The sequence below is a fragment of the Phoenix dactylifera genome, chromosome 13 (genome assembly GCF_009389715.1).
Source record: "Phoenix dactylifera cultivar Barhee BC4 chromosome 13, palm_55x_up_171113_PBpolish2nd_filt_p, whole genome shotgun sequence".
Taxonomy (NCBI): Eukaryota; Viridiplantae; Streptophyta; class Magnoliopsida; order Arecales; family Arecaceae; genus Phoenix; species Phoenix dactylifera.
Genome location: NC_052404.1, coordinates 10,637,072 through 10,656,888, shown reverse-complemented (window position 1 = coordinate 10,656,888; position 19,817 = coordinate 10,637,072). Strand labels below are relative to the sequence as shown.

General features: G+C 38.5%; 2 protein-coding genes across 4 annotated transcripts; one reads left to right on the top strand and one right to left on the bottom strand.

Annotated features, from left to right (window-relative positions):
- Nucleotides 1–7,612: 7,612 nt before the first annotated feature.
- Nucleotides 7,613–13,481, top strand: LOC103706631 (protein MODIFIER OF SNC1 11-like). Of its 2 annotated transcripts, none has more exons than XM_008790789.4 (6): nt 7,613–8,156; nt 12,263–12,343; nt 12,471–12,596; nt 12,714–12,768; nt 12,872–12,926; nt 13,102–13,481. In XM_008790789.4, the coding sequence occupies exons 1-5, from the start codon at nt 7,762–7,764 to the stop codon at nt 12,896–12,898; spliced, it is 684 nt and encodes a 227-aa protein (XP_008789011.1). In that variant the 5' UTR covers nt 7,613–7,761; the 3' UTR covers nt 12,899–12,926; nt 13,102–13,481. The 2 variants fall into 2 exon arrangements, with proteins under 2 accessions (XP_008789011.1, XP_008789010.1); XM_008790788.4 differs by having other exon boundaries at nt 7,614–8,156; nt 12,869–12,926; nt 13,102–13,474.
- A 789-nt stretch (nt 13,482–14,270) lies between these two features.
- Nucleotides 14,271–19,756, bottom strand: LOC103706632 (probable protein phosphatase 2C 38). Of its 2 annotated transcripts, XR_001879420.3 has the most exons (5): nt 19,158–19,756; nt 18,249–18,616; nt 15,784–16,020; nt 14,720–15,261; nt 14,271–14,611 (listed from the first exon to the last, which is right to left on the bottom strand). XR_001879420.3 is itself a non-coding variant. In XM_017842656.3 (4 exons), the coding sequence occupies exons 1-4, from the start codon at nt 19,519–19,521 to the stop codon at nt 15,040–15,042; spliced, it is 1,191 nt and encodes a 396-aa protein (XP_017698145.1). In that variant the 5' UTR covers nt 19,522–19,756; the 3' UTR covers nt 14,271–15,039. The 2 variants fall into 2 exon arrangements, 1 of the variants encoding a protein (XP_017698145.1); XM_017842656.3 differs by having other exon boundaries at nt 14,271–15,261.
- Nucleotides 19,757–19,817: the final 61 nt, after the last annotated feature.

Genomic DNA, 19,817 nt, shown 5'->3' with positions numbered 1-19,817 from the left:
AACAAACAATATTAATGAATCATAAGGAATTCATAAAAACATGGATCTGCTAAGACCAACCTTTACTCCATTAGCCATTCAATTTTCTCCTTGATACTAGTTAATCAATCTACTTTTATAATGCCTCCATAATAGCAACAAACTTTCTATATTTTCAAATAATAATAATAATAATAATAATATAAGAGAAAACAATTTGAACCATCCACTTATTAAATATGAAAATGCTTTTGGACCTATGATGCTGCCCTTATGATAATAAATTTAGCCATGCCACAGTAAATCTCATAAATCATAAAGAAATCAATCCCTTCTTGTCATATGACTAGCTGAACATTTTGTATGCACGGAACCAACGCCACGTAGCCACGCTCCTTATGTAAATCCATTAGCATACTTTTTAGTTTATGTACTTGTATTATAATTTGTCTACATTGCATCCAAATATCAATTTTGAAGATAAAGATATATCTCCGATACTTTTGTCATTAAAGCTGTGGGAGGGCATCTTCTATGTAAGACATGCTTTGAGTACGGTCTGCATTCACCTTGAAGAGGATTCAATTCGGCTACGATAATCAAGTGGATTCTAGATCGGCATAGCGATGCAGGCAGGTAGTCGTACGACACACGAAGACTAAAAAGGGAGTGTGGTTCGTTTCGAGCCACCCCATGTTTATCAGAAGGCGGCGAACAGTACAGCCGAATGGGTTGCCATCTTTATGGCTCATATATTGGAGGGTTTTTTTGGGAGAACTAAGCTTTTTTTTTCTCTTTTTTTTATTTCTGACATACATATTTTGTATGAGGCGCTGCGGTAACAAAAAATTAAAAAATAAAAATATATCCTAGTAAGTAGAAAGCGTTTTCTCATTCTACTCCTCCCTTTGTGCACAATCAAAGGTGCCATCAGTTCTCACCAAAAAAAAAAAAATATTCTTGTAGATATGATTACGTCATATGCTATTAGTAGATCCTAATTTATATTTTTTGAATTGAACGTACTTAAACATCAGAAAAAAGCCTACCACCAGACACTTTATTTGTGCAAAATTAAAGGTGCCGTCAGTTCTCATATAAAAATAATAATAATAAAAAAAATCTGTGGGTATGTTTAAGTCATATGCTATTAGTATATTCTAATTTATGTTTTTTGAATTGAGCACATTTAAACGTCTAAAAAGAAGCCTACCGGCTACCGCCAGACACTTTATTTGAAGAGATGAAAAACTTGGACTACTGCACAGATCCTCTCTCTATAGAAAGTAGATTAATTTTTGCACCAATAAGGAATAACAAAATTACACTTAAGGCAAAATGAGTATTGATGGGTAAAATTGAGTCCAAAAGAATCTTATTCTCCCAATGATAGGATTTGATAAATTCCACTTTGCAAATCTAAATTTCCACAATTCCATCCTAGTTATTTGTTCCAAGGCAACTAAAGTCCCTTTGAATGTTCGATATGGAAATGATTAACTTTATAGTATAATAGAAAGTATTCCATCCTCATCCATATCAAGTCCTAAAATTTTATAGCCAAATAAAATTTTAAACTACAGCTCACCAACATTGCTTAAGAGTTCCACTGCACAAATCATTCAGCGACCAGCACACAATCGACCAAGCATAATGAGTGTATGCATGAAGGCCATTTCATCAATAACAATTACAATCTTTAATTCAAGTTGTATTTAAATATGTTTGGGCTAGATAAAGTCGTTATATTTCCACTCATTACCATGCAAACCCCATAAACTTTGCATCATGCTTATGAAAAGATGATAAAAAAGGATGCGAGCCCAATTCCTTAGTATAACTAACCAGCAAATTGGTTAGCTAGGAAGGGAGCCGATGTGGAAGAGAGCTAGATTTTTTTTTTTTTTGATAAAGCAGGCGCATCATACTACACGAGTACGGATACATCCAATAAAATCTGAAAACAAAACATCACGGAGAGTCCTAAACAGTTTCCCTTCATGAGTTTAAAGAGTACCGTCCGAATGGCTAGCCACGTAAGCAGCCATCCAATCCGTGACCCCGTTGGCCTGCTTGAATACATGTCGAGCCTGGGCATCAAATTACCCTATGCTACAAACATGCCCAGTGTTACTTGGGAGACAAACACCTGAGTTTAAGTCCCTTGGCCTCCATCCCCATCAATTATGACATTACATGGGAAGATAACACCCCCCATCCAGTGATTATGCGAGCATTTGTCACCAGATGGGAAGGTAGAAGCTTATGGATGACCAAAGTTTGCAAGAAATACAGCAAGACGGCTGGTGCTTATTCGCTTGAGTTGGAAGACAAGAACTCACAAAAGAGCCTTTACCTACTTCAACGCAAGCTTTTAATGACAACGTCATTTCTAAATAGTAGACTCCCTCAAGGTCCTCATTTATCCGGCCTCGCTGAGAATGGATATATTGGAAAATAAAAATTTTCTCCCACCTGCAAATGTTGATGTGGCTAGACTTGACCCTTGAGCTCTGCCTCGCCACTCCTATTATGAAGCAGGTATTAAAGAGGTCTTTTATCATATTCCTTGCAGATTCCATCATTTCTTGCGAGCCTTCTAATGAGAACACACATTCATGGAGATATACTTTTATCAGATTTGGCAAATATTATTAGTTAATAATTGGAAAAGCAAATAAATTATCTATTCAAACGACTTTTCATCGCATTCATTCATACATACATTATATATGTATTAGCTAGCCTAATATTTGAAATAATTAAATTTATTATTACATTCAAAGGTATAATAAATATGTCAAATAATTTTTTATTATAATTAATTATTTGCAAGATACAATTTTTTTCTATTTTTGGTGGACAATAAGAGCGCAATTGATTTGCGTGATTGGAATCAGAATCAGAATGGACTGGAAGAAAAATCGGAATAGCCATACAGCCCAACTCATTTGGTTGGTGACTGAAATTAAAATCTAAATTAGAATAGAATTTGAATACCGAGGAAGAGTCGAATTAGGTTCCAAATAATTAGGGCATTCTTTTTTAAAAAAAATTAGAATGAAAATAAAACTTTTCCTAAACAAACAGCTACAACGAAGTCATTCATTTCTATTTCTATTTCAAACCAGGACTCCTCCGGGATGCCGGCGTTTTTAACATTACAGGGGGCGTCGAAAACCGCTAAAACTTTTTCGTGCAATGGATAGGAGAGAGAGCGTGGCGTGTCCGAGATTTTGGGAGCAGACAAGAGGTGGGCAGGCCAAGTAGGAGGGGAGATTGTCGCGGCCTCAAAGTGATTTCACGTGAAGGAAGGATAAGGGAAGGGACTGGGCCCGGAGCACATGCTCTTGGGGAAACATCACTGTACGAGCCCAAAGCGGCCCCGAATCCGGGTCCCACAGCCATCCAACATCACGAGCCCAGTGCTCTCCTTTTGTCCACTTTTTTATTTTTTGACCTGTGCTTTTATTATAAGAAATGAGAGGCCTGGAACAAACACCTAATATAGCCGTCCAATTAAGACTGAGTTTCCAATCTAAATTAATGAGGGCAAGGAAGGTTGTTTTGATACTATTGCAAGTGTTGCCTTGAGTGCTTTGATGCAAAAAATAATAAATTATGTGCATTTTGATAACGGGTGAAATGAGGCTAGGAGCCCATGTCCAAGATTTTTTTTTCCAGCTATGAGAAGCTTTCCATGGTGAATTTTTTGAAATTTTAAGTGTTTTTGCCTTTGAACAGGTGAAAACTCTATCCACCTCCATCATGGACTGGTGTCTTGCCTCAATACTAGAGCTATAGACTGGTTGGTCTAGAGGTGACATTTAATGAATTTGAAGGATGGACTCAAAGAGATACTACAAGCATGAATTAGATATGTTACATATACATTCATTCCAATGTCATGTAAGAACGTACTACTGGTGCCAAACTGCGTTGGCGCCCAATCAGTCAGCCAGATCACCAATCGATCTCCCCCAAGAAAGGTCTCCACATATGACGAGCCTACGGGCGAATGCCTCCTGCCACGCTCGCGATGTCACTTGTGACATAAAAACAGCAAGGTGCGTCAATATAGGAAAGAAGACTAGATGTAAGGATCCGTCCGGATATGTGTTTAATCTCATATCGGTTATTTGCTGGATAGATTTTCGATACTTATACAGGATTAAGAAACCCAAATAATATCTTCTAGCTAGCCATTTTGGATGAGGTCATGGGCTATTACAAATGGTATTAGAATGAAACTAGCCCATCACCTATGTGGACTAGGGAACACTGCAGTACGGATCTATTAGGGCTGACCACGGGCCAGTTGTGGTATTTGTAATTAGATTTGAATAAATTTGAACCCTTAGCCTGACGAGGACATCAGGGCTTGAACGGAAGGATTATGTAAGAATCCGTGCGGGCGTATGTTTAATCTCACATCGGTTATTTGCTGAGTAGATTTTGGATACTTATACAGGATCAAGGAACCCAAATAATATCTTCTGACTAGCCATTTTAGGTAAAGTCCTAGGTTGTTACACTAGAGGAATACGATGGAAACTGGGAAAACCCGTGGAGGTTTAGGTTTGGAGGGGGAAGATATGGTGGGGAGTTTGGCTTGGGTCGCACTCAAGGTGGAGATGCTGCTTGAGCTTCACTTCTACTGCATCTGGAAATGGTTGTCCCCTTGGGCGCACCGTGGATAAGGATAAAAGAGAGAGTGATACTGCTCAAATCCTGTCTTCCGTTTTGCCTGTATTTTTTTCCTGCGTCTGTGGGTTGGGTAGGCTGCCTGTATTGGCTGCATTACTCTATAAGATCAGAAATATGGACCTTAATAGAGAATTTAATGTAGATTCCTAGCAAAGTTGAAGTCAATCCTATCTCATACCATCTAGGTCCTCATGTGTTGCATTGTCTTATATGAGCTATTGTCGAGCATCGCGTAAAATAAATATAAAAGAGACAAGTTTCATATATTTTTTTTTATTTTGATTCTATCTTATATGGTGTAGACATAGGGTTTTCTTATATAAACTAAATTATTTAGCTTTTTCTCAGTTTCCCTATATTCGATCTCTATACTTTATAAAATAAAAAAAATTATTATAATATAAAAAATAAAAAAGTTTGAAATTTTTTTAAAAAAATATAGAGGGATTGAAGGATTGGAATAGACATAATGCATTTTAAACCCAGTACAAATAAAATTTAACTCTCTTTTATTTTAGAATTTCGTTTTTTCTTTTATATCTAATCTATTTCTTCACATTTGCTTATATTTCTTTTTGAGGTTTGTCTAAATGATGTTCGCATCAATTGCCAATTCTTGGTTACTGAGGTTCATGGATAACTCAAATTCATACTTAGGGATAGATTTTATCCATCTTTTTATCCCCTCAAAGAAACCGAAATGATTGAAATTTTTTTATTTGGAACTCGGAAGAAAAAACGGAAACTCGAAACCTTTTCAAAGAGGAAAACACATTTTATGAACTTGATTTTCAAAAGAAACAACAGATACAAGTAGATTGGGTTTTGTCTGAGTCAAAATAAGTCTCATACATGAGCAGATCTGGCACCTAAGGAGGTCAATCTTTAGAGCTACTGCTGAGGTACTCCTCGTCTCTATTGCCGTGGATCTACGCTCTCTCAATTGTCTATCCTTAATAGAATAAAAGATGGCTTGCATTGTAATCTACTTGGTTAGGATACACGGCTCTCACCCGAGAGACCCGGGTAAAAAGGAATATTTAGAGTATTCCTTTTTCTGTATTCCAAAGTCTGTTCCCAAATCTGGAACCCATTAAATGGTAGCCCACGTCGCTCAGGCCCAGTCCTGAATCTCGTACTACAATAAAAGCCCACGTTGAGGCGATTGCAAATGCAACAACACTGTCGACTTTTTTATTTTAAAAATATTGCTTATATTGCATAAATTTTATGATGCATGTACCTAGGGAAATCTAAGGCCATTAATGACCAATATTTATTTATTTTATAATACAACGGTAGCTCAAATAGCTCTAGTATGAGTACAATCAGTAGAACAATGACCAATTCTTAAATTAAACTTCAGATAGTGTGGATGTTTTGGTTCTTCCCATGCTTATTCTCAATGGGGCTCGTTATAACATTGGATCTACTTGAGCTAAGATTTTACTTGCGTTGATGTTCTACGCTGAATTTTTGTACTGAAATGTAATGAGTTAGAAGTTCAAAATCAATGTAATTGTATACATATGAAGAAGTAGGATCAATCTCGAACCAAGACAAGGCCAGCCAAATCCAACCATCAATAAGGATGATATCATAGATCTCATTACTTGCAAAGCCAATTTTTGGTATAAATAATTTTGATTAGGTAACAAATATAAAGGTTACCGGTAGATCACCATAGATCATGGAGCAGGCGATTGTGCTCTCCTCATGCTCCTATGATTACTAGGCTAAAGTTGACGAGGGCCTTGATCAACCGCCTGACAACCAGGGTTACTAGAGAGAAACAGCGAGAAGGTCAAGATCGAGGAAAAAAGTAACAGTAGTCTTCAAGTGCGGAATCGGCAAAAATATTTTCCTAGTGCAAAATTGATATCATGGAACTATTTTAGGATATATTTTCCCAAAAAAAGATATGAGACTAATGTCTTTGTGATGCATTTATCCACAAAAAAAAACATGATGAGATTTAGTGTTTGCTTCATTGAATAGAATATTAATAAATGTTTCAAATTTTAGTCTAAGATTTGAAGACTACAAGAAAAGTTATGAAATATACAGCAACAAGTATATAAATGGGGGCAAATAATAAGAGAGGGGATTGCTGGGTTAAGCCATTGGAAAGCTTTCTCCTCTTAAAACTTAATTAAGGAAAGCCAACTAGCAAAGGGTTCAATAAATTTAGATTCGAGGACAAAAGACTAAAAATAAGAGAACGTGGGAAAAATTTCTCTCAACTTAAAAGTCGAGAGAAGAAACCAGTTAAAAAAGATTTGAGAGGGTCCAAATTAGAGGAGAAAAGAATAAGAAGGGAAAGAAGAAGAAGCAAGGCTGGTTGTTCAGCTTTTTTTTTCTCAATAGGTTTTCTTATCTTTTGAATTTTTCTCTATGTTTTGGGTTTAGATGAGGAATATTTATAAACAGAGAAGGTTATGATGGATGGATGAGATTGGGGTTCTAGAAAACTCGATTGATCAAGAGATATAGTGAAGCAATTGAGGATGAATATCAATGAATATAATTGGTTGAAGGAAAGAGAGGCTAGGATCATCAAATTAGTTTTCTTTTGTCTTCCTAACTTGTGCTTGGGTTTAGACTAGAACTAATTATATATAGGAAAGGATCGGATGGATGGGTAAGATTGGGTTCTAGAAAACTCCACAAATTAAATGGTATAGAGAAGCGAGGATGAATATGAATGGATATAAGTTGAGTTGATCGTGGGCCAGACCTTGGGTCTAAATTATATGAATTTTTAGTAGGGCTTCGCATCAAGCCTATTTAAAATTGATATTTTTTATGCCTAGGCCCAATCTATAATCAATTTCAGATACATGGGAGAGAGGCTAGGATCATCAAATTAGAGGTTGGGCTTAGTGTAATATATGTCACTATATTATTCTTATTCAGACTTCAGAAGGAGGGAGAGGCCAGGCCTTTTCAGGGCATGCGGAAAATTTTGGATCCATAACCGGATCCTGACGAGAGGGAAAAAGAAAGCTCTCCTTTCTGAAACCCCGAAAACCAACCCGCCGCTCTTCACTACTCTCTCTCTCTCTCTCTCTCTCCATGGAGCCTCAGATACCCGAGGGCAAGGAGCCCCAGAAAAAAACGGGCAAGAAACCCCTAGATACGCCTCCTCCTGCTCCGGCGGTGGTAGCGTCCTCCAACAAGCCCCTCGAAGACCCTACTCCTCCCCATACCTCGACCTCCCTCGCGGAGCAGCCCGCCGACCATGGGAACGCCGGGGAGCAGCGCAAGGAGGGAGGAGGGGAAGGGGTAGAGCAAAAGGGGCCCAAGATCCAGGCCTCTGGGACCACCTCGGTGGGGCCCTCCTCGGCGACGGCAGTTGCTGCGGCGGCCGGCGCCGCCACCGATCTCCAGAAGAAGCTCCGTCGAGCGGAGCGTTTCGGGATGCCCGTGCTGCTGACCGAGGAGGAGAAGCGCAACTCTCGAGCCGAGCGGTAGGTTCCTGATGCAGTAGAATTGAAGTCAAGACGTAATATTTTTTTTTTAGTTCTTTTTCCCCTATCTTTTATATGTATTTCGTCGATATGCGAGAATTCTAGGGTTTGTTCTGTTCTTCAATCTCATCCTCAACCTCCGCCTTTAATGGAACGGAAACCCCCTTGAAATGCATTCCATGATTTCCGGTATTATGTTATGTGCCGTTTATCTGATCTCTTGGGTCCTTCTTTTTCTGGGAATCAGGATAGTTGGACATCGAGTGCATATCAAGAATTCTAGGAAACATCGTGTCCTGCTTGGATGCTGCGTCTTGTATGTTAAGGAAAGGGGGGAATCTGATGCTGTATTATTGCCGTAAGATTAGGAAACGTTTGGTTTTATAGCACAATGGGTCTAAGATGAACCGATTACCCATCAAATTTACTGGTATGAGTGGTTTGGGGGACATTGGCAATTGAAGTATGGATCAGAAGGCTTTGGGCTTGATATGATTCGTCTCAGTTTGCAGCCTTGAGCATATTAGGAATTAGAAGCATAGGTATAGTCGTCTCGATTAAAGATTATAATGCAGCTGGATTGAAAGGAGATACAAACGCATAAAGGAAAATATTCGAGGTGATGTGCGCATTTCTCATATGTGTTTGGTCTGGGAAATTCAATTTGCAGACCATTGGATTTGTCAAATCTCAAGTTGTAGCAATCAATAATGGTGTCTTGGGGTAAGTTTTCTGTGAGCCTTCTACCTAAGAGAATGGGAGCAGTGGTGTTTTAGTAGGCTTGGTGGAGATTACACATATTTAAAGAAAAATATTATTTTTTCATCTGAAAGATACATATCAAGGAAACAAGGGGATTTTTACTACTAAGAGATGAAAGGTCCTGATAATCATGCTTGTCAAGCTGAAACCTGGAGATTGCTTGAATTAAGAAGTGATCTTAACTGTATCAGCATGTCAGGCAGTTTGGCTGGTAGGGAAAAGTGAAAACAGGTTTTGGAGTGTTGAAAGAGCCCCATGATGATGAATCTTATAATGGAAATACCTGTCAGGGTTCGATGATTCAGCCAAAGAATAGATTTGATTAATGGTGAGAATATAGATACGTAATTCTATGGCTATACATCTTTAGGCAAAAGTTAGCAAAATTTTTGGGTGATTATGCTTTGTGCTTAGAATTTTTGGACATCATTGACGGTATTGGTGATATCGTCAGGTAGATATTTGGATGTTGTTGAATATTTAAAAGTAATAGATTGAGGGCAAACCTGCCATCTGGGGGATGGTTATTTCTAAGGAAATCATAAATGACCATGTGAGACGTAAATGAATGAGCGGTCTGTGAATTATGACTGTCAAATATGTTTTCCCATCCTCTAATTGTTGATTGTCTTTGTTTGAATCTGGTTGTTGAATTCTCCTTTTAAAGGTTGCCCTTTTTTTTGAATTTAAGCAAGTTTTCCATCACCACTCATGACATAAAAGACCCTAGACCATAAAATCAGTTATTTTTAAATTATTTGATGCTAGGTCATAATGATTTGGCTTTCGGTGTTAATATATGTAGTTGAGTTTGGACAGTTTTATTTCATGAGCACGAAGTCAATGTTACTAAAAAAGAAAAAATATTTTAATATGCCTAAAAGCCAATTATACTGCATTTTATAAAATGATTAAGATCCAGGGATGTGGTTGCTTATTTTCCTACCTAATAAGCGAACTTGGTGTTTGTATGGCTGGAAAAGGGACTTGTACCTGAATATGGATGAAGATAAATGATGAGTAATCTCATGGTAATTGAACTATCTTGTCCTTTAATATCTTTTTACGGTGGCTAGCTACTGCAGTAGTCATCATAAGTATTTTTTGTACTATTTGATGACTATTGCTTAGTTTGTATAATTGTTGTGCTACAATGTTTATGTTTAGGCACCATCCAGTAATCATTGTTGTAGTAAGTAATAAGCAGTCTTAATCTTTATATGATCTGTGCATTTGCTTCTGTTGATTGATATTTTAGTTGAAATTAATCTTCGATGGGTTTGGACAAAATCTAAATTCAACAGTAGTTTCCTTAAGCTAGAGCTGGTGTGGGTGGATTCATGGTAGTTTTCTGTGAGATTGAGAAGTGGGTGCAGCACCCTAGATAAATGTTTCCTGCTACTTAAGTTCAGTATAGGCAGAAACTATCATTGCATTATAACAGAATCGTTTTAAAAGCTCTTTCTAGAGGATAGATGTAGATCAAACATCAATATTGCTGACTGTATTAGCTAGAAGATGATGGATGATGGTAAGGCTAGTCCAGAGAAGGCCTGTCATGCTCTAGCAAGGAAATCTAACTACAAAGACCTTTATATATTTCTATTGGTTTAGCAAGGCAGCTAGATCTTCTAGGAATGTGTATCATGTTTGCCAATTAGAAGCCAGTGGTTCAAGGCAGTGAGAGGAGTTATACAGTATGGCTAGACACTAGAATCTGTTCTTGCCACAAGAAGTTATTGGATTGCTATGCATGAAAAGAGAGGTTGCTACCTGGGTTGTGCTCGACTTGCCTCAATTGTGGCTATGATTCAATGAGCTCCAATTGGGAATTGTAATGCTTGACTTCAAGTATTAATAAGGATCAATTGAGGTACGGGATAAGCAAGGGACAAAGAACAAAAGGAGAAGGTGAATGGGTGGGGGAAAATAATGGATGAACTGTACCACCTGCATGCAGCTATACTTTGGTCATCTAGGCTTTGAGAACAATTGTATTATATCAACCACTGGCTGAAATAGGAGAGGAGAGTGTGAAAATGGAGGGAAAAGCAGAGAGGAGAAAGAGGAGTGCTGCTCTACACCTCTATCCACATGAAGAAACTGATTTGGTTTGGATTTATTAGGTTACCTATGCCTCAGTATAGAAATTATTTGCTTCACATGCCTAGTTAGCTTAACCAGCACCGATGGCAAGGAAATTTGTAGATGTTGGTGTCATAACTGAATAACAAGAAGAGTTTGGGGATTTAGAGGTGTCGTGCAAATTTTCTTATTCTCTTTCACAAACAAACTTTTGATGTTCTATGCAAAGTCAAAAGATGCATAAACAGTTTTGATACAGAAATACTTTACTTTCTAAATTGAGTGGCATATGAAACTAAGGAGGGGAGTTTATAAATGAACTTCAATGACATGAGAAGAATCATCTCCTAAGTGTCAATAGCAGCATGTAGACAGCAATGGTGGTATTTGGAAGTGCGTCTTGAAGGGAAAGGTGCTATAGGGAAAGGTGCAAATGTGATGGCACAATGACTTTGCTTTATGCTATCTGGAGCGAGGTTTTAATCAACTGGGGGTCAGCATGTGCATGAAGAATCATTGGGGTTGTCATGTGAGTATTTGGAACTAAGGTGTGAAAAAGGGTAACCACTGAACATTTTTCATAATTCGTTCTTGAGCATAGTGCTTTGTGTCATCCTTTGGAGGATGCACAAGATTATAGCTAAAAGAAAGTGCTCCAACATTTTTGTTTCAGACTCATGCTAGTTTTGAAATGTTTCAGCTTGAGTTTTCGTTGCAGATTATGCAGGTGTTTGATCAATAGAAAGGTACTGGACGAATAGTGATACCAGTTTGCCAGCTGGCTTCCCTGGTTGGCCCCTGCATCTTATGACTAAAGATGCAGCCAAACCTTTCTCCAGGTTTAGTTAAAACAAGTGTTTCGTCAGTTGTCCTGCTTAGTAACTGAGAAACCAAATATCTGTAGTGATTTCGTTATTGATTCACCATGAGTTTGGAAGAGGGAGAAGTGGGCCGCTGTTAACTGCAACATTTCTAGGTAACTCCTGGTTTTTAACTAGTATGTAGTTATTTAAAGTTTTTTCAAGTTCACTTAGTGGACGACACTTCCGTGCTTCTGTTCGCTTTTTATGTTTTCAACCATGCTGTAAATATGCACTTGTTAGTGTATCATCCTTTAGATATCTTTGTGGTGCTCATAGTTCTTCTGGCTTGTTCATCAAGCTCTAAATAACTTCCAATTCAATGCCAAAGTCTAAATCCCCCCTTTTTTTCAAAACCTTGTATTGTTATTGTTTTGAGTGAGCCCATATTGTTGGCAGGTTTGGAACTGGGTCTACCTTGCATGGAATACAGAATGCCGGACAACTGGAAGAGCAGAAAAGAAAAGCCCGAGTGGAGAAGTACCATCTTGCACATTCTTACTGCAGCATCTAGCATGTTTTGACTGCATACTTATGCTTATTGTCAGATCTTTGATAGCATTCTAGATTTGCTTTGAGGCTTTCTTTTTTTAATGTTATTTCTCAGATTTGGGCTTAAAGTACACGCCCCAGTTGATGAGGAAGCAAAGAAGAAGGCTCGGTTAGAAAGATTTGCTCCAGACTCCAAAACTGGGACTACAGAAGAAGAAAAAAGACAGGCAAGAGCAATCAGGTGAGTGACCATTTTGTCTTTTTGCATTCATCTTCTCATTGTATGATGATGTGACAAATTTAACTGCCATTCTCGCACTAACACTTCATTGATTCTTTTCCATTATTTTATTTTCAGATTTTCGCAAACATCCGGCACCTCTCAAGCCCATGGCAAGGCCAACTCTGAGCTGGTAGGTCTTTATCATTGGGGATTATTGAGGAGATACAACAATAGTCTTGTTTGGGTTCTGACCCTCTTTTTCTCCTTTTTCCTGTTGTGATTTAAACCAGAAGATGGCTTCTGTAGCTAACACCAGATGAGAGGCCAGAGGAGTAAGGACTCTTTGTGGTAAGACAATGTGGCACCCCCGCCACACCTACACCGATTCATAGTTACAATATCACCTTTATTTTCTGACTCCATCCTTTTTGGTCATATGAATCTCATGTTTGGAAGGCCTTTATGTTTTTTGTACGCTTTGTTGCCTTCCTCTTCTCCTAATTGCTGTTTTTGCACGGTGTAGCATATGGAGATACCCATTGCAGAAAGTGTAATGACAAATGGAGATTTTATCCCCTGGTGCCGTTGCATGTGTATTGATTGTTCTTAGGATTATAAAGGGCTGCTGGTCGACATGGCTGCACGGTTGTTCTTAAATTAACTCTAATTTCAGAGATGGTTGTTTTAACATCTTTCTTATTCCACTGAAGTATTGAATTAATGTCTTGTTCCGGTGGACAATTAGAAGCTTATTTTGGCTTGTGGTGGGTGGTTCTCTGATGATAGCTCTTTGGACATGTTTTTACCGGATTTCTGTTCTGAACCAATGGGCTTGTGTAACAATTGATGCCCTTGTGCCCTCATGCTTCATGATGGAATAGATAATTAGTTGCATACCCCCGCTGAAAATGGGATCCAGCAACACTCGGATTCTGTTGATTTGGTTATTTTTTTTTCGGTCTTAAAGAGGTTTTGTCAGGTTGTTTGCTGTTAATGTATCTCATTACGTTGAAAGATGATCAACAAGGGATCCTTGGAAGCATGAAGCTCGTAAAAGACCACATTGCTGAAAGTGATGTGGAACCACCACTGGGGAAAATCCTCTTCAAATTTCTCTTTAATGAGATATTTCAGGTGGAATTGAAACCTTTAATCGAAACCAAACTGCCCGTGAATGAAACCAAGCTGAGCCAAACTGCGTTCCCTGGAGCAACTTTGAAATGCCGCTAAGTGACTATTAATAGAATGGAGTTGGGACACCGGTTCTGAGTTCTGAACCCAATATCATGATACATAACAGATACCCTGACATTAATGCCCGCCATGGCAGATTTTAACCCAACTGGATACACTGAGGACAGGCGACGTCAAGTAGATTCGCATCGATAATCATTGATGGTGAAACTCGAGACATTCGTAAGTTTCACATTTGGCCGGGCTGCCAATATGGATGAGCAAAGCCTCCTTATCACAAAAAGGATGGCCTTGAACTGTATTAGTTATATCTCAACACTTCTCTGTGTGGTTTCACCGTATTCAAATTGGGATTGTCACTGCTCGGCACGTGTGCGGGGGCGGGTTCAAGACTCCCAGGTTCCAATCCAAAGGCCGCATTTCGACCATATTTCTCAGAAAAGTAAAAAGAAAGGAAAAGAGAAGGAAGCAAACAATTTTAAGCTGTAAAGAGCTAAGTTTATAAGTACATAAACAAGCTTACTTTGGTTACTTGTTCCTGAAAGTGGGTTACAAGCAGAACAATTTAGAAGAAAATGCGGGTAGCTGGTGTTTCTTCGGCTTATCTCAAAATTGGGAATTTCTTTACAAAGTTCTTGCAGAAATTACATTGCACCAGAAGAGAATAAGAGTAATAATAAAAAAAATTGTAAATGATACCATTATAGTCTTTAAGAGTACTAAGGAAGTTACAAGCTTTAAAATGAAACTCATCAAAACAACTGCATCCAGATTCTTGGTCTCACCTCCAAACTAACATTCCCCATGAGTATAGATATCGCAAGCTGAACACAGCCACGCTGCAAAATCAAAGAGCAACAAGAGATGGGTTGCCAGTCATGATTTCCTGCAGCTGCACTCTTAGAGTACAAGGACAATTGTTAATAGCAGGAAATCCATTTACTGACCAGTTAATCCTTGATACCTGCATCAAGAGGCCACCATTTTCAGTCAGTTTGTAAGAACTGAACCCAGGCCTCCACCATAAGGTGCGACTGCTAACTGCATCTATTTCCAGTTCAAAAATACGAATTTTCAGGCAGACTTTAAGTGTAATAAATTTTCTTCCTATAATGCTTAAATTCTCATCTTAATCACCAGCTGTCTCTGGTATAGCCTGAAGAAAGAATATCTGATTCCAAGCTAGTAGATATAAGCAAATATTCAGCTTCATGCATGGGGATAGATTTCAGACGAAGCATCTAGAACTCATGATTGCAGGATACGCTTAAACTGGAACTGGATTCCCACCTCCCCTTAGGGAAAGTACAGGGCCATGATAGAAGTTCTTACTTATCTGAGTATGGTCCAGAAATATAACTATTACAGTGATATCATCATGAAAATGTCTTCTGATCCCACGATCAATCTTTTTCAGGTCTGAGTATCTCAATTCTCTTTTTTTTGCAGCCTCTTGCATAGCAGCTTTTATAAGTTTCCTTGCGATTCCCTGCACAGTTATGGATAGTTCAGTGATATCCTGTCAGACACTAATTAATATAATGGAACAGAGCAGAATATCAAGCATGGAGTTTGTAAATTTCGAACAATAAATGTTGAATGTGAATAACATGTTAGCGCTTGCCAACTATTAACAAGTAAATTCTGTAGTTGTAATGAATTAAAAATGCTACTAGGATCAACCAAACCCTTGCACCTAGTATCCATCTTATGACTACAATCAGTCTTATAATTAAAACACCTCCACATCTCACTGTTCGACATCTATAAATCTACCCAATCAACTAAATAAATTTCATATTGGCAAGAAAAAGAAAATAGAAGCAGATAATGCCTTTTAAGTTTTAAGATCTAGCAGTGACGCATGTAAGTAGTTAGGGTATTTCTTAAACAACCGTTCATCCTATATGAGTACTTCAAGCAATGGCTTGATAAATGGAAACGTCTTATGTACAAGAAGCATAAAGGTATAACGCAAATGAGAGAACCGGGAACACAAAAGACATCTTACACTACGAGGTGAGTTGTGAACCATTTCAACCGCTTCTTGATTGCTCAAGTGTTCCCATAAACCATCTGATGCAAATATTAAAAACTGATCTTTTGGACAGAGTTTATGCGTCACTATTGTTGGCTCAGCACTGAGGATTGATTTACAAAAGGGCTCAGGCAACCGGAACCTTGATAGCAGAGGCTCACGGTTGAACTCTGCATCCTTCAAATAAGCATCCCCAATAGATCTTGAAACCTGCAGAAAATGATTTAGAAAGAAAACAAATAATTAAAACATATTTGCGGTCTAATATTATCTACACACCAATCTTTTTTGGGGTGTTGAATAAAGTAACAGATGGAAGAAACTGCAGACACCATGAATAATTATACGAAGAATATTTTTAGCAGACCATGTTGCACGTTAGAGACAGAATACATTCAGGATGTGAGTTCCAGGGTCTGCAGTTCTACCACAAACTGCTAAATTTTTTTGATGAAGGTACAGAAATGGCTAGACCTACAAGATGTTAATGTTCAGCATACACCATGTGACATGATGAGTCCAAATGGCGACAGATACATGGAACAGGGTGGTTCGTTGATACAACATATAATTCATAAAAAATGCTAGAATGCTAGATGTACGTGGTCACAAAATTGAAAATATGTGTGCAAGTTTCAAGCAACATGTACATTTCAGCATGGTCTTAATTCCTATGGGAGGGGGGCGTCCTGGTTCCCACTGAACGTGTTGTAACATATTTCATAAGACTCCACCAATCTCAGGAAGAAATAAAGATATAACAATGTAACCATCAGTCCAATTTATGACATGTTTGGTAGCCAAATTTATGAAAATTTCTTACAAATGGATACTGTGCGGACATTATGTAGATGTGGATGCTTTTACAAGACCTTTCCTTTATCAGATTACCACCAAGCCTAATTAGTCAATCAACCCAACTGATGGCAATACTTGTTAAATTATGCTGAGTAGTTATCCTCTGGATACTCACATATTTTCTAACAAAGGACCTAAAGTCACTCAATGTAAGTGCCAGATTTGGAGAGTGGTGCTTGCATGTCAGAGTTTATGTCACAGACCTAATAAAACAATGATGATCGACCATGGCCAATGTAAAATTTTCAATAATTATAACATTTGAATTTAAAATATATAGGATTAATTAAAAGTAGTAAGAAGATCTAGAGCAATGATACAAGATTTTTAGGCACGCTAAAAGGTGTGGGGAATCATTCCAGTGAAAGCTATTCTGTTCTACAGCAGGAAGGTCCAAGATGGTTGGTGCCATCATCTTCATTCAGCAATTGATGTAACGATCTCGATACAAAGGAAAGAACCTATCTATAGATAAGTTTTATCTACTAGGATGATAAAATACCAAGAGAGGTAATTATATTAGGCATTTAGGAAGAAGATGTTCATATATGTTAAGCTGAAATTGCTAAAGACATGTATGGTGGGGCAGCAGCAAGTGTTTGGAGAACTTGCCAAGAGACAAGTACTTCCCTGTCAGAGTGGGCTTACAACAACTGCCATATGATATTTTCTGTTTCAGGCACTCTAAATATTGTACATCAATATTATTCATGTGGATCTTCAATTTAGATGGCCTGTATTTGATTTTTGCACAGATAATGTTCAAACTAGAATCTTCCCACAATGGCCATACCAATGGCAGTATCAGAGTGGTACTGGGATATGCCAAAGCTAGTATAGCATAAATTTCAACAAAAAATAATTGGAGCAAGGCCAACTAGCACTCTTATAAATCCTAAAGCTATATTAGCAAGGAAATAATGGAGAAACAAGATTGTTTTTACAGTATTTTAAGTATAACAGAGAGAAAAAGAACAACTATTACGATTTAATTTCAGCCAGAGTATTCCAGCCATATCAGCATCTGGTTTCTATTTGTATGTCTCCCATATGAGCAGCCCATCCCCCATGCGTACATTCTTTTGCAAATTCCTGATTTCTTATTCTCAATATATTTTTCATGAATCATCTGAAATGATAGTCACATAGCACCCAGTCCATTGGATATTATATTAAATTAAAGTACATCCCTATGTCATCGTGGAAATAATTCTACTTTCTTAAGTAAATATTTAGGTTTAAAACCTTATTTTCACTTGTTTATCAGGAAAAATGCTTATGACATAATAAGGTAAGAGGCTTAGTTCTTCTCTTTTCTGTGCTGCACAGCTCTCTGTTTCTTTGTTTCTTTGTTTGTTTTTTTTCTAATACTAGACATGATAGCATTTGCTATTTAGATAATAAAAGAATATTATAAGCATGTGTAACTGACTGTGTAGTATACCAGATACTGTCCACTAGATCTGTCCTCCTATCTTTTTTGTGGGTAAAGAAATAAGAATAACAAGGATAGAGCAACAGAAAGGCATGAATATATTGCAGTACAGTGTTAAGCTGCACAATTAGCCAAAAAGAATTACCTGAATAAGGCCCTTCACACGCCAGACCTTATGCTTTAAAACCACAATCTGTGAATCATCTGGATGCATTGAACGCAATTCCTCCCTGATAGATTCAAAGCTCGCATTGTGCTCTGTTGACAGCTGCACAGCTTTCACCTCTCTAATATCACTCTCCAATCTCCCTAACACTGCTCGAGAATCTCCAAGATTCGCGACATAAAGCACCCCACCACATATAACACCGATCAAACAGCAGGAACCAACGGACGCAAGCTGGGGCTTAGTGAGCCATTGCTTTCTTACAAGAGAGATAAAGCCTTCTTCTGTAGCGGAAAAAGCTTTTCGTATTACATCTACCGACATGCCTTTCTGTTCCAATGCATACTCTGCACAGCATATACGCTCTATAGTTATGAAAAGCACTGGCTACAAAAAGAATAGCATTCAGATCATAGTAATACAAATAATTAAAAGAATCCGAAAAAGAATTGAAGTTGAACCAATCATGTGACAGGATATGATCGGCGATCCACATCTAAAGTATTAAGAGAATCGATGCAGTATCTCATGCAAGAATGAAATCATAATTACAAGCTAATTGCATAAGAGATAACAGAAAGGTCTGGCCATCATGGATACACGCAAATATAACAAATTCAAATATCAGTTCACGTATCTGTAAAATCACATTTTGCACAGGAATTCTGCGAATTTGTGACGGATACCTAAACTCTCACCAATCCGACAAGCCAGACCATGAAAAAAAAGATCCGATTGGTTATTTTTCTGGTAAATAAGAGCAAATTCCACTATAGATCTTTGCAATTTCTATATCCTCGTAGAAGAAACTTGTCGAACCAATATCCGATATAAAATACACGACAGCCATGGAAGAGGTTCATCGAATTATAGCCAAAAAGGGCATACTTTTTAGGTTCCAAAATAGATTGTTGGTGATGTATTTCGAGGTTTCGGGTCCGCCGTGCCCGTCATAGACCCCTACGAACGTCCCGTGCGGCGGGCTCGATTCGTACAAGCTCAGCGGCCCCGACTCGATCTGACTGCCGTCCTCCAGCAAGTTATTGGCCTGCACCACCGCCATGGAGAACTCCCCGCCGGCGTGGCGCCCGAGGTCCTTGTACCACAGGAGCCCATCGGCGCGGCCGGCGCCGAAGCGGCCGGAGCTGTCGTCGCCTCGGCTCTCCGGCGACAGCTTCCAACAAGGGCTAACAATCTTCATCAGCGTAAAGGATCTGACCATCCCCTCATCCAAACCACCCGGCGATCGCATCGGCCGCCACCAGGCCGTATCTGGCTTCCAGCTTTCTCTTGGTCTCCGACCCAATCTCCAGCGGAGCGACGAGATCTACTGGAATCGGGAGAGAATGAATGAGAGGGAGAGATGGGTTCGAGAAGGAAACGAGGGTGTTTAATTTGTTCTTTTCCTCTCTTTCTTCCCTTCCAATTTTTGAGAGATGGTTTCTTTGGTTTGAACTTCGGTGCAAAGGGAGGTGCCGGAATCTTTAGCAAAAAAAAAAAAAAAAAAAAAAAGGAGGTGCAGGAATAACTACTACATTTTGTCGTTAC